Source organism: Triturus cristatus, chromosome 9 (assembly GCF_964204655.1).
Source record: "Triturus cristatus chromosome 9, aTriCri1.1, whole genome shotgun sequence".
Lineage (NCBI taxonomy): Eukaryota > Metazoa > Chordata > Amphibia > Caudata > Salamandridae > Triturus > Triturus cristatus.
The window spans coordinates 914398325-914410544 of NC_140592.1; the positions used below are offsets into that span (position 1 = coordinate 914398325).

Here is a 12220-nt window from a genome sequence, read left to right on the forward strand (position 1 = left end):
GATTTAATGGTGGGAGTAGCTAAAAAGCACTTTCTAAAATGGTAGGTGAAAATAGCATTTAACTATCGGTTCAAAGAAAAAAAACACATCAGTCTAACATACATAAGAAAGACCAGAGTTTCTCCTTGTGATAATTGCCTTCTATCTTCCACCTTATAGCTGGGATAACCTCCCGATCTCTATTCGCTCGGCTCCTGCCCTTTCTGATTTCAAGAAACCCTTAAAGGAACTCCTGTTAACCGTAGCTGAGTAGGCTATGCAGTAGTATATTTAACTATTTTTCAGTAATGCATTGTACCTTTATATTTTCTGCATGTAAAGAGCCTTGGATAATGAATGACAACAATAAATCAATAAAATACAAATAAACTGCTTAAGAGTAAAAAGAGTGGTGTTGGTCTGTGTGAAATTGAACCTCTGTGCCAGAACAGTGAGCCTGATTCTTTTATGGAACTTCAGAACTCGGTGAGGTTCTGTTCTTTGTCATCTGGATCCTTGGTGATGTTCTGCGACATACTAGGATAGCTGACTGGTGTACAGGACATCTGGGTTGTAACTTGGATTAAAGCTCCTTACTTCATCCCTGTGGCTCACAACCTCATCAACACGTAGTACTGATGACTTCTGGATTTGAGGAGTAAGCATGATGCCAAAAGAGCGTGTCGCACGTGCACATACCAACTTCTTTGTAAACTGGGCCGTGAAAGAGTTCTCATAGATTGTTTCAAGTAACCCTTACTTTGATTCATCCAGGAAAGATCCTATCTTTCTTGAGCCTTAAAATGTTTAATTTAACATCCCATCTTCCAACCATGTAAACAATTTCCATGTTTTGTGGTCAAGACCAACACTTTCCTTTCTTGGTTATGACCTTCGACCCTAAGTAAGCTCCAATGGGGGTTAAGAAATGCTCTGGAATAGAACTGGCTTTACTAGTTACCACAGTCACTGTGCACAATGTTGTCGTTTACCCTCATGAACACCATTTGCTCTTTCCTACCGGGTAGTGCGAATAACATGTTTGTTCATAGTATGTTGATTGTTATTTCTCTACGGAATGAGCATTATTATTCCCAGATCTTTCTTCCTTAGGTCCTCTACGAGGTCCAAATGCCACCTTATGGCCTACACTGAAGATCTGTGCCACAAGGTCAGGTACACAAGCATCAAACACCGGGGTGGGTATCCTGGTACAAACTCTCCTGGTAGCACACACCAATGGGAACAACTTAAGGAATTTGGGGGCCCTGGGCCGAACGTATATTGGGGGCCACTGTTCGAAACAATTTTAAATTTATGATCCAAATTCAGCTATTTCATACCCTCTCTGTCCAGGTCACTGACAGCGCACCTGCACACTCGTCCAAATTCTAAATGTGTTTACATCTAATATTCAGAAATAGTGACCTGTGTTCTCAACATTGTAACACAGCAGCAGCTCACTAATATTACTGAAAATAACCTCTGTGACCTTCTCCCATTTGTCATATGTCAGGTCCCGGTTTGATCTGAATGAAACTTTTTTTATGCATGCTGCATGAAACAAACAAAAGATGTCCCTGCAAAATGCCTGTAATAGACTCTCAGACATCACCGACATTAAAAATAAATTAATGGAAACGGTATTTGAAACAACCTATTTAAGAGAATTATTCAAGGTCATCAGGGCTAGACTCTGCAGAACAAAGTTGACTCTATCAGAGGCCCCCTGAACGGCGGGGGCCCTGGGCCAGAGACCACTTTACCCATGCCTTAAGACGTCTCTGCACATCGGTCAAACTCCTTTCCACTCCCCACTGAGGTCGGTGGGCAGCTTTCCTGCAAGTTGCAATACCCCATCAGAGAGCTTGTGAAGAAGAGGAGTACATGAGTAGGATTTTAAAGCTGCAACAGTCACAGGTTCGTGGAGGTGCGCCTTGAATTCTCATGCAAAATCAGCTTGACATGTATCCATGCAGATTTTGCACATTTACTCATGCATAAATGAAATACTGAGGCGCCATTACACTTTAAGCATATTTCTTTTCCCATGGAAACGTGTATTTTTACCCTTGTGGAAACCTCTTCCCCTGCATCCCCTCAGATTTTGATGGTTGTTTCCTTTCACATTTTCCCCCTGGAACGTATATATTCCTTCCCTGGAGAGATGAGTACATTAGTGACTGTTTCCAGGGCGGGAAAGGGCCATTTAGTAGTTTGTTAATGCCCAAAACCATACATGTTTGTGGGTGCTCCGAAACCATCAAGAGCATTCCTACCCTTGAACGACCTCTCCCACCTCCTGGGAGACTATTTACTCCCACCAAAATGTATTTGTGAGTAAATTGTTTTATGAGTGTGAATTGTGTAGCCCAGCTCTGTATTTCCCCTCTTAAAAAAAAGTGATTTACGATTTTAAGTTCAATTTCCACGTGCAAATTGCTTTTTGAATTCTATAATGAAGGCACGTTTTGCCAGGTCACCTTAAACAGGAAATCCCACTGACTTTGAGATTTTAAAGTATGCTGACGTTCTGTTATTGTGCAATGGTTTAACCTAAGTATGTAATTAGACAGGTAAACAAACCAGCACTGAGTATGTTTGGTAGCATCCCATTTGAGACTTCAGTTGATTACACGCCACATGTGTCTTATTCTCACTGCAGATGTATTGTGACATCACCGGCCATCTGTGATGCTCTGAGAGTCTCATCAGGGAAGAAAATGCTGCACTGCTCTAACAATGTCCTCTTTTTTAGGTGAAACTGGTCAGCATTGACGCTGCAGAGATAGCTGATGGAAACCCATCTATGGTCCTTGGCTTGATATGGAACATCATCTTGTTTCTCCAGGTGAGCAGATTTCCGATCTCGTTAACTGTCTGGCTGCTCCTCATGTACTTGAAGTTAATTTTCAAAAGTGCTCACAATAATGTCGTGGTGTTTGCTTCCTGTGAAGTATTTATCTCAGACCTTCTCAATGTGATGAAAAGCCAACAAGGAGTGACACACTTCGCATATAGATGTTTAGTTTGCGATTTTTAAGTATAGATTGTCCCAGATTGTTGGGGCTACCAGTCACAGTCAGGACTTGGGCTCTGCACCAGCGCCCCCAGAAACCATAGCGAACCCCAGTAACTTTAGATTCCAGTCTGGAACTATACGCAGAAGAGTTGCCTGTGTCTTCCAGGCCGAAGGATATCTGGGGTCCGCTCAAACATATCCTTGCGGGAGCACCATCTATGGATGCTGATTGACATTTTAGCACCATTTATATTGCTGCTGCTGTTGATACGCGAATGTACTCCCTGCGTGGTTACCGCAGGATCTGCACTGTATCTGTGTTATATACTCTGGCTTTTGTGAAATTATCTGGAACTGTACTGCAGTTGTAATGTGATGTTCATTATAGTTATGCTGCTAAGGATGGCGGCATGATGTATTGTATTTCAAAATAATAAACAGATTAAAAAATAAAAAATAAAACAAAAACTTTAGATTCCAGTGCTACATTTACAGTGTCACCATAATTGCTGGTGAAGCTGCCAGTACCTCCCATCAACATCCAGTTACCATCAAAGTTGGTGACTCCATCCACTATCATTCTCCGCAGTCATTATCTGCACTCCCTTGATCTCTTTATGCCCATTCACTAGTAATCACTCGCTCTCAATGCTCCCAGTCAGCACCAGTACTCCCTGTAGCTTTCAGTTGTATTGTTTACATTGATGTCACCTCAAGTCATTGTTAGTCCAAGAAAGAGTGATTTGACCATTAGTGTGAAACCCCCTGTGAATGCCACACACTGATATTCCACAGTCCTTATCCATTCTAATGTCCGCGCCTTGAGTCTCCATCGCCATAGAGCTTCCAGACCGATTCAGTACAACAGCAATTGTCTTCAGCCGCCATTTGTAATAGAACTTCCAAAGCCAGTGCCTCCAGTTACCGGCAATGTCTGTCAAAGGTACCAGGGAGTCAATTACGCCTTAATGCCAATATTACCACAGCCACTAATCATCACTAGTGTTGGTTCTCCAAGTACTTCTGGTCACTATCAGTTTTAATATTCTCATTCACTATCAGTCAAACACCCATTGCGCCCATCAATTATTATTACTTAGCAGGCAAATATTTGGAAAATGATGAGGGCAGTGTCGCCCTTAAATTCTGCCCATGGTTTACTACTAAGCATTGTGCTAGATGTTAGCCCTCCATGTGAATAGTGTTCCATTTCACATGGTCCGTTACAGTTTGTGCTCTCTGTAGGGAATGTGGAATGAATGAAAATCTAACATTTCGAATACATCAATGTGTCACACTTGAAAAGGACTACCAAACATGTTTCTCTCTCTCTCCCGCACCCCCACTGGATCTTGGGGGTTATTAAGTCTCAATGTAAATCATCTTTCCAATAACCTTTTATCTACGTTTCCGTTATCCTCCTCCCAAACAGCCTTCTTGCTTAATGCCTCCCACTTAAGAGCACACCCAGGCCAGCATTATCTCCTAAACTCTAGAAAGCTGAGAAAGTTAGTGATTATTCAAATTATTAACTCCCCAGATATTCCATCCTTTCTGGAACTCAAGGTCTTGTATGGTAATGAAGTTTATGAATGTTTCATTAAACATAGATCTTTACTTCCTATTGAGATGTATACCTCATTATTTTTCCTCCTGGTCCGCCTGCTTCTCTTATGTGCGGGGCATTCATAAGCCTTTGAGGAGTCTGTTAAAACAAGGAATGATGCGCAGGCATGTCTTGTAAGTAAAGGTAGTAGATTTATTCTTTAAGTTACATCACAGGTTCTAGGTTACAGGAAGATGTTCTGATCCATAAAAGTGCCCCACCAGGAGCAGCCTCCTCGCTGCTCAGCCCTTCCACACCAACGGATTCTCCCTTCAATCCAAACCCACTGAACATTCTATATGACCTCATCATAGGATGAGCAGCAAGGCAGGGAACCACTGTAGGGAGAGTGCATTGGGTAATTAGTACATCACAACAGAGTCCTAAGCTATTTCCTCTAGTTCCTATTATTAATAGTATTGTATGTGCTGTTCCTCCAAGAATACTACTGTGCCAGCAGTATCTGATAAACTCCCCTGTGCTCTCAAAAAGTACTGGGCGATCATTGGTTATACTATTAAAGAAGCTGAGCCTGGCAGTTGCCATTTTTGGCTAAATATGATTTGTTTGTTGGCCATATCGTTGACATCTGGATAATTGTTATGTCAGTTTTGAGGATTTATTCTGGATTTTTGACTAAAAATGCTTAGTTTTGTCACTGGTTCTAAAGGGTGGCACAACAATCCTGTGTGTTTCAATGTTGCCTAGTTTATTTCTGTCCTGAGCTGTTTCTAAAAAAGGCATGGTTGACTCTGGTGGATGCAATGTATCAGATTTGAAAATGCCAGATAAGCCTCATGCGTTGTTTTGGCTCTTTCTTTTGATCAATGCCGCAAATATTTCTTGGATAAGATCTGCCCGCCGAGCCATGGGACTGAAAAAGCAAATTTATTTTGTCAGGTGTGATTTTTATTTCCAATAACCGATAATCACCTGTGCTCCATGGGATACCCCCGGCCACTATCCGATCCTTGCTAGGCCTTGTATACTCCTTAAGGAGCCAATAGAAAACGTGCATTCTGGTTGCTTTCAACTTCCTAAAGCAAACCTTCAAATTCACCCAGTGATGTGGAATCCATGCACACTCACACTAGACTCCACCCCATTCAGAGACTATATCATTAACTATTGTCATCTGAGGCTCATGTTTCATTTTTTTTTTTAAACTTCTAGATTTGTCAACGCTTCTCTCTGTTTCCAAAAAAGCTAACCTCTGTATGGCACAACATCAAAAATGTTTACACAGTACAAATCTATTGCCAAGACTGAAAAAATACAGAATACGTATATGAAACTACCATGTAACCACTAACTCTGCTTTCCCTGATCAACCAATAGGAGTGGAATAAGCAATTCTAAGAGAGAGCATGGCAAGTGGTTATGGCATGGTTGCTTTGGAGTTAACCCTTGAAAATCATGTGAATTTGAAGGGTTGGGGTGGCTGACAAACACTTCAAAGAACAGGACCCACAGCTATAACCAGTTCCTCAGGAGAAAGCCCAGAACATCTGACCTTTCTTCTAGAAACTAGAGATATGTGCCAGAATGCAACATACTACATAATAGGGAAACAAGAACATAGAAGAAATGCATGACACACTAAAATAATTACACCAGTGTTAAACAGAACACTACAGAAATACTCTTAAATCTACATTGAACAGGCCACACTCTACAAATGCTTTCCTGTGTATACAGTCATTCTTTTAATCCATAACATCTGAGAAAGTGTTTTAAGGCCTGGATCTGTAAACACTGCCTCTGGGGGAAGTGATGTGCATTATTCTATGAACAGAATGAATGGCCCATTAGACTTCCAAATAATTAAATGACAATCTCAACCATCCTTAAGTTGCCTTAACAGATGGAAGCACATATAATCAGTTGCAGGTTGTACTGTGGAAGGAGACTGCAATTGCATTATGTACTGATTACACAACTACACTGTTTTTTACCTATGGCAAGTGCAGTATGTCCTGCAGGTAATGCCTTAGTGCACCTTATGATCTGAAGATGAGCTCAAATATGTAGGGATGTGTGATCTGCAGCTTGAGTTGTGGTCTGAAGCTATGCAGTAGAGTTCAAAAAGCTAAATCTTCACCACATTTGAAGGCGAGTCTTTGGGAAATTCCTTGTTGACTACCAAGTGTTCTTGGGCATGACTGCATAAATGAATAAACGTTGCCAAAGATGGCTCTAACTGACTGATTGAATTGGTTACAAAGTATGCGGATAACCCATACTTCCAATATGTGAATCAGTTGCAAACGATGTGTGAGTTGCTTCAGCGACAGTACAAAAAGCACATACCAACTACATAGGACACACAGTCAACAATCCCCTGTACCCTACAGAGAATAAGACCAATTAACCCAAACCATCTTAACCCTAAATTGGGACAGAAGTGCTGTTTCTAACATACGTTACCCTTTTTGTTGTTCTAGAAATAAATACTCAGCTGGTTATTTTGACAAACAGCTCCTATATCCACATCTATAATAATTCACCTTTATCTGATATTTAGCATTATAACATCCCATTCACTGGGCTCATGCCACCGTGTAACTGGATACATCTAGTTCAAAAAGTCTACCCCTCCCTAAGCCTATAACATTTTTGCAATTGCCAATTTGGATTTGCATTGGTTTTGCAAATGCTGTTTTACAAGCATTAGAGAAGAAGAAATAACACAAAACTAGTATCAGAAAAAATGCCATTATGCTGTAATACACCACCAAGGTTACAAGTATTTAAATATGGAGAACCTGCTAACTAAATTACAACAGGTTTAACATCCAGTTTAAGGTATGTTGTGCAATCCAATATAACGCCTCAAAATGCAGAGTGTCAAGAAATTAAAAAAAACTCTACTTAGTTTGAATTTACCACTACACTAAAGATGCCATTTAGTGTGTGGTACCCTCACCTTGTACAGAAAGTGGTTGGATGTCAAATGCCCATTGAGCGATTCATTGCAGATTTATCTCATACTCTTATAGACCCCTGAAGAGACCAAAACATTTTCGTTTAAAGATACAGCTTTATAGGTTATTTGTTATTCATAAATGTAAATCCAGGAGTAACTCTACTCTTTATCCTGTTAACAGAAAGTTTTCGTGGTAGGAAACCTGTTACGATCTAAATGTATTGGGTGTGGATTGGTAGCCAATATGTGTCTCGTTTGGGAATGTGTCAATTAATAAACTTGAACAGAGATGTCCAACAAGTATAGAGTTGAAAAACATGCTTTGAGAAAATTACAGATTTCCAAATAACTCATGAAAAATGTTTGAGGCAGGAACCATATAATGAACTAATAGTATCTGCAGGAACTAATATGTAGTGTTTAGCATAGTTTTCACATGAAGTCAATGCAGGGAAAATGTCTGTCTGTCTGCCTACATGTGTGCATGTGTGTGCATGTCTCTGTTTGTATGTCCCTACAAGTGTTTGATATTGGCATTATTGCTGATGCAAGCTGATGGTCACTATTGCTATTCTTGCCTAATGGTTTTCTTTGTGGTTCTTGCCATTATAGTGTTATTTCTGTTTTGCTTGCATGTCCTTATTGCCATCCCTGTCTGGTGGTTTTTATTGCCTCGCTTTCCTGTTAGTTTCTTTATTACTTATTTTGCCAGCTATTCTCCTTAATGTGTGTTTTGCATGATATTATTATTGTGACTTATTGTACCTAATTTGGTCATTGTTATTTATCCGTGATCCTGCATGATTGTATTTGTGTATTGAACTGTATAATCTTGACTGGCAAGTGTTGCATGATATGTTTATTATGTTCAATTCTGTCTTAGTGGGTGTTTGAGAGTGTTACATCATTTATTTAATTTACCTAAGTCACAGAAAAGCAGTTCATATGTGGAACAAGGCAGAACACGTATGGCAGCAGCTCAGGCATCAAACTCCTTGCATTGGTCTTGCCTTGGATCCTCCATGGTCTCAATATCAAATAATTTGTATCTGGTATCTGTGCTTCCTGGGTCAGAAGCAGTTGAACCAAACGTGGCTATTTCTACACGAGGTGGTACAAAAGGGGGTAGTGATGGACGGAGCATCAGAACCAATCAAACACTCACACCCAGTCAACAGATCTGGGTTTGATCCATCACCGTTCTTTAGCCCACTCTGCCACCCCAGTTCAGACATGGCCATATGCAAATCAGTATGACCCTGTGCCTCATGGGAACAGTCCAGCCCGAACTGCCAAGCCATGCCTTCCCTGGACCAGAAACAGGCTTCCTAGGACCGGTTTCTGGCATTTCAGCCGTCTTCAGCCAGGCTTGCTTGAATCCCATGGCAAAGTGAGCAAGGGACTCACGTCTGAGCATACCCTGCCAACTTATGGCGAACAAAGCGGTTCAAATAGGGGGTGGAGATGGACGGAGCATCAGAACCAATCAAACACTCACACCCAGTCAACAGATCTGGGTTTGATCCATCACTGTTCTTTAGCCCACTCTGCCACCCCAGTTCAGACATGGCCATATGCAAATCAGTCTGACCCTGTGCCTCATGGCAACAGTCCAGCCCGAACTGCCAAGCCATGCCTTCCCTGGACCGGAAACAAGCTTCCTAGGACCGGTTTCTGGCATTTCAGCCGTCTTCAGCCAGTCTTGCTAGAATCCAGTGTCAAAGTGAGCAAGGGACTCACGTCTGAGCATACCCTGCCAACTTATGGCGAACAAAGCGGTACAAAAGGGGGTGGTGATGGACGGAGCATCAGAACCAATCAAACACTCACACCCAGTCAACAGATCTGGGTTTGATCCATCACCGTTCTTTAGCCCACTCTGCCACCCCAGTTCAGACATGGCCATATGCAAATCAGTCTGACCCTGTGCCTCATGGGAACAGTCCAGCCCAAACTGCCAAGCAATGCCTTCCCTGGACCGGAAACAAGCTTCCTAGGACCGGTTTCTGGCATTTCAGCCGTCTTCAGCCAGGCTTGCTTGAATCCAGTGGCAAAGTGAGAAGGGACTCACGTCTGAGCATACCCTGCTAACTTATGGCGAACAAAGCGGTACAAAAGGGGGTGGTGATGGACGGAGCATCAGAACCAATCAAACTCTCACACCCAGTCAACAGATCTGGGTTTGATCCATCACCGTTCTTTAGCCCACTCTGCCACACCAGTTCAGACATGGCCATATGCAAATCAGTCTGACCCTGTGCCTCATGGGAACAGTCCAGCCCGAACTGCCAAGCCATGCCTTCCCTGGACCGGAAACAAGCTTCCTAGGACCGGTTTCTGGCATTTCAGCCGTCTTCAGCCAGGCTTGCTTGAATCCAGTGGCAAAGTGAGCAAGGGACTCACTTCTGAGCATACCCTGCCAACTTATGTCAAACAAAGCGGTACAAAAGGGGGTGGTGATGCACGGAGCATCAGAACCAATCAAACACTCACACCCAGTCAACAGATCAGGGTTTGATCCATCACCGTTCTTTAGCCCACTCTACCACCCCAGTTCAGACATGGCCATATGCAAATCAGTCTGACCCTGTGCCTCATGGGAACAGTCCATCCCGAACTGCCAAGCCATGCTTTCCCTGGACCGGAAACAAGCTTCCTAGGACCGGTTTCTGGCATTTCAGCCGTCTTCAGGCAGGCTTGTTTGAATCCAGTGGCAAAGTGAGCAAGGGACTCACGTCTGAGCATACCCTGCCAACTTATGGCGAAAAAAGCGGTACAAAAAGGGGTGGTGATGGACGGAGCATCAGAACCAATCAAACACTCACACCCAGTCAACAGATCTGGGTTTGATCCATCACCGTTCTTTAGCCCACTCTGCCACCCCAGTTCAGACATGGCCATATGCAAATCAGTCTGACCCTGTGCCTCATGGGAACAGTCCAGCCCGAACTGCCAAGCCATGCCTTCCCTGGACCGGAAACAAGCTTCCGAGGACCGGTTTCTGGCATTTCAGCCGTCTTCAGCCAGGCTTGCTTGAATCCAGTGGCAAAGTGAGAAGGGACTCCCGTCTGAGCATACCCTGCCAACTTATGGCGAACAAAGCGGTACAAAAGGGGGTGGTGATGGACGGAGCATCAGAACCAATCAAACTCTCAAAACCAGTCAACAGATCTGGGTTTGATCCATCACCGTTCTTTAGCCCACTCTGCCACCCCAGTTCAGACATGGCCATATGCAAATCAGTCTGACCCTGTGCCTCATGGGAACAGTCCAGCCCGAACTGCCAAGCCATGCCTTCCCTGGACCGGAAACAATCTTCCGAGGACCAGTTTCTGGCATTTCAGCCGTCTTCAGCCAGGCTTGCTTGAATCCAGTGGCAAAGTGAGAAGGGACTCACGTCTGAGCATACCCTGCCAACTTATGGCGAACAAAGCGGTACAAAAGGGGGTGGTGATGGACGGAGCTCAGAACCAATCAAACTCTCACACCCAGTCAACAGATCTGGGTTTGATCCATCACCGTTCTTTAGCCCACTCTGCCACCCCAGTTCAGACATGGCCTGTGCCTCATGGGAACAGTCCAGCCCGAACTGCCAAGCCATGCCTTCCCTGGACCGGAAACAAGCTTCCTAGGACCGGTTTCTGGCATTTCAGCCGTCTTCAGCCAGGCTTGCTTGAATCCAGTGGCAAAGTGAGCAAGGGACTCACTTCTGAGCATACCCTGCCAACTTATGTCAAACAAAGCGGTACAAAAGGGGGTGGTGATGCACGGAGCATCAGAACCAATCAAACACTCACACCCAGTCAACAGATCTGGGTTTGATCCATCACCGTTCTTTAGCCCACTCTGCCACCCCAGTTCAGACATGGCCATATGCAAATCAGTCTGACCCTGTGCCTCATGGGAACAGTCCAGCCCGAACTGCCAAGCCATGCCTTCCCTGGACCGGAAACAATCTTCCGAGGACCAGTTTCTGGCATTTCAGCCGTCTTCAGCCAGGCTTGCTTGAATCCAGTGGCAAAGTGAGAAGGGACTCACGTCTGAGCATACCCTGCCAACTTATGGCGAACAAAGCGGTACAAAAGGGGGTGGTGATGGACGGAGCATCAGAACCAATCAAACTCTCACACCCAGTCAACAGATCTGGGTTTGATCCATCACCGTTCTTTAGCCCACTCTGCCACCCCAGTTCAGACATGGCCATATGCAAATCAGTCTGACCCTGTGCCTCATGGGAACAGTCCAGCCCGAACTGCCAAGCCATGCCTTCCCTGGACCTGAAACAAGCTTCCTAGGACCGGTTTCTGGCATTTCAGCCGTCTTCAGCCAGGCTTGCTTGAATCCAGGGGCAAAGTGAGCAAGGGACTCACGTCTGACCATACCCTGCCAACTTATGTCGAACAAAGCGGTACAAAAGGGGGTGGTGATGGACGGAGCTTCTGAACCAATCAAACACTCACACCCAGTCAACAGATCAGGGTTTGATCCATCACCGTTCTTTAGCCCACTCTACCACCCCAGTTCAGACATGGCCATATGCAAATCAGTCTGACCCTGTGCCTCATGGGAACAGTCCATCCCGAACTGCCAAGCCATGCTTTCCCTGGACCGGAAACAAGCTTCCTAGGACCGGTTTCTGGCATTTCAGCCGTCTTCAGCCAGGCTTGTTTGAATCCAGTGGCAAAGT

The 12220-nt window shown here is 44.0% G+C and overlaps 1 protein-coding gene across 2 annotated transcripts in view; it reads left to right on the forward strand.

Annotated features, from left to right (window-relative positions):
- Nucleotides 1–12220, forward strand: part of CLMN (calmin) — a 479452-nt gene that overhangs the window by 334218 nt on the left and 133014 nt on the right. For both annotated transcript variants that reach the window (XM_085626456.1, XM_085626457.1), the window contains exon 5: nt 2738–2830. In XM_085626456.1, coding sequence (XP_085482582.1) covers nt 2738–2830 — 93 coding nt within the window. The remainder of the gene's footprint in view (nt 1–2737; nt 2831–12220) is intronic.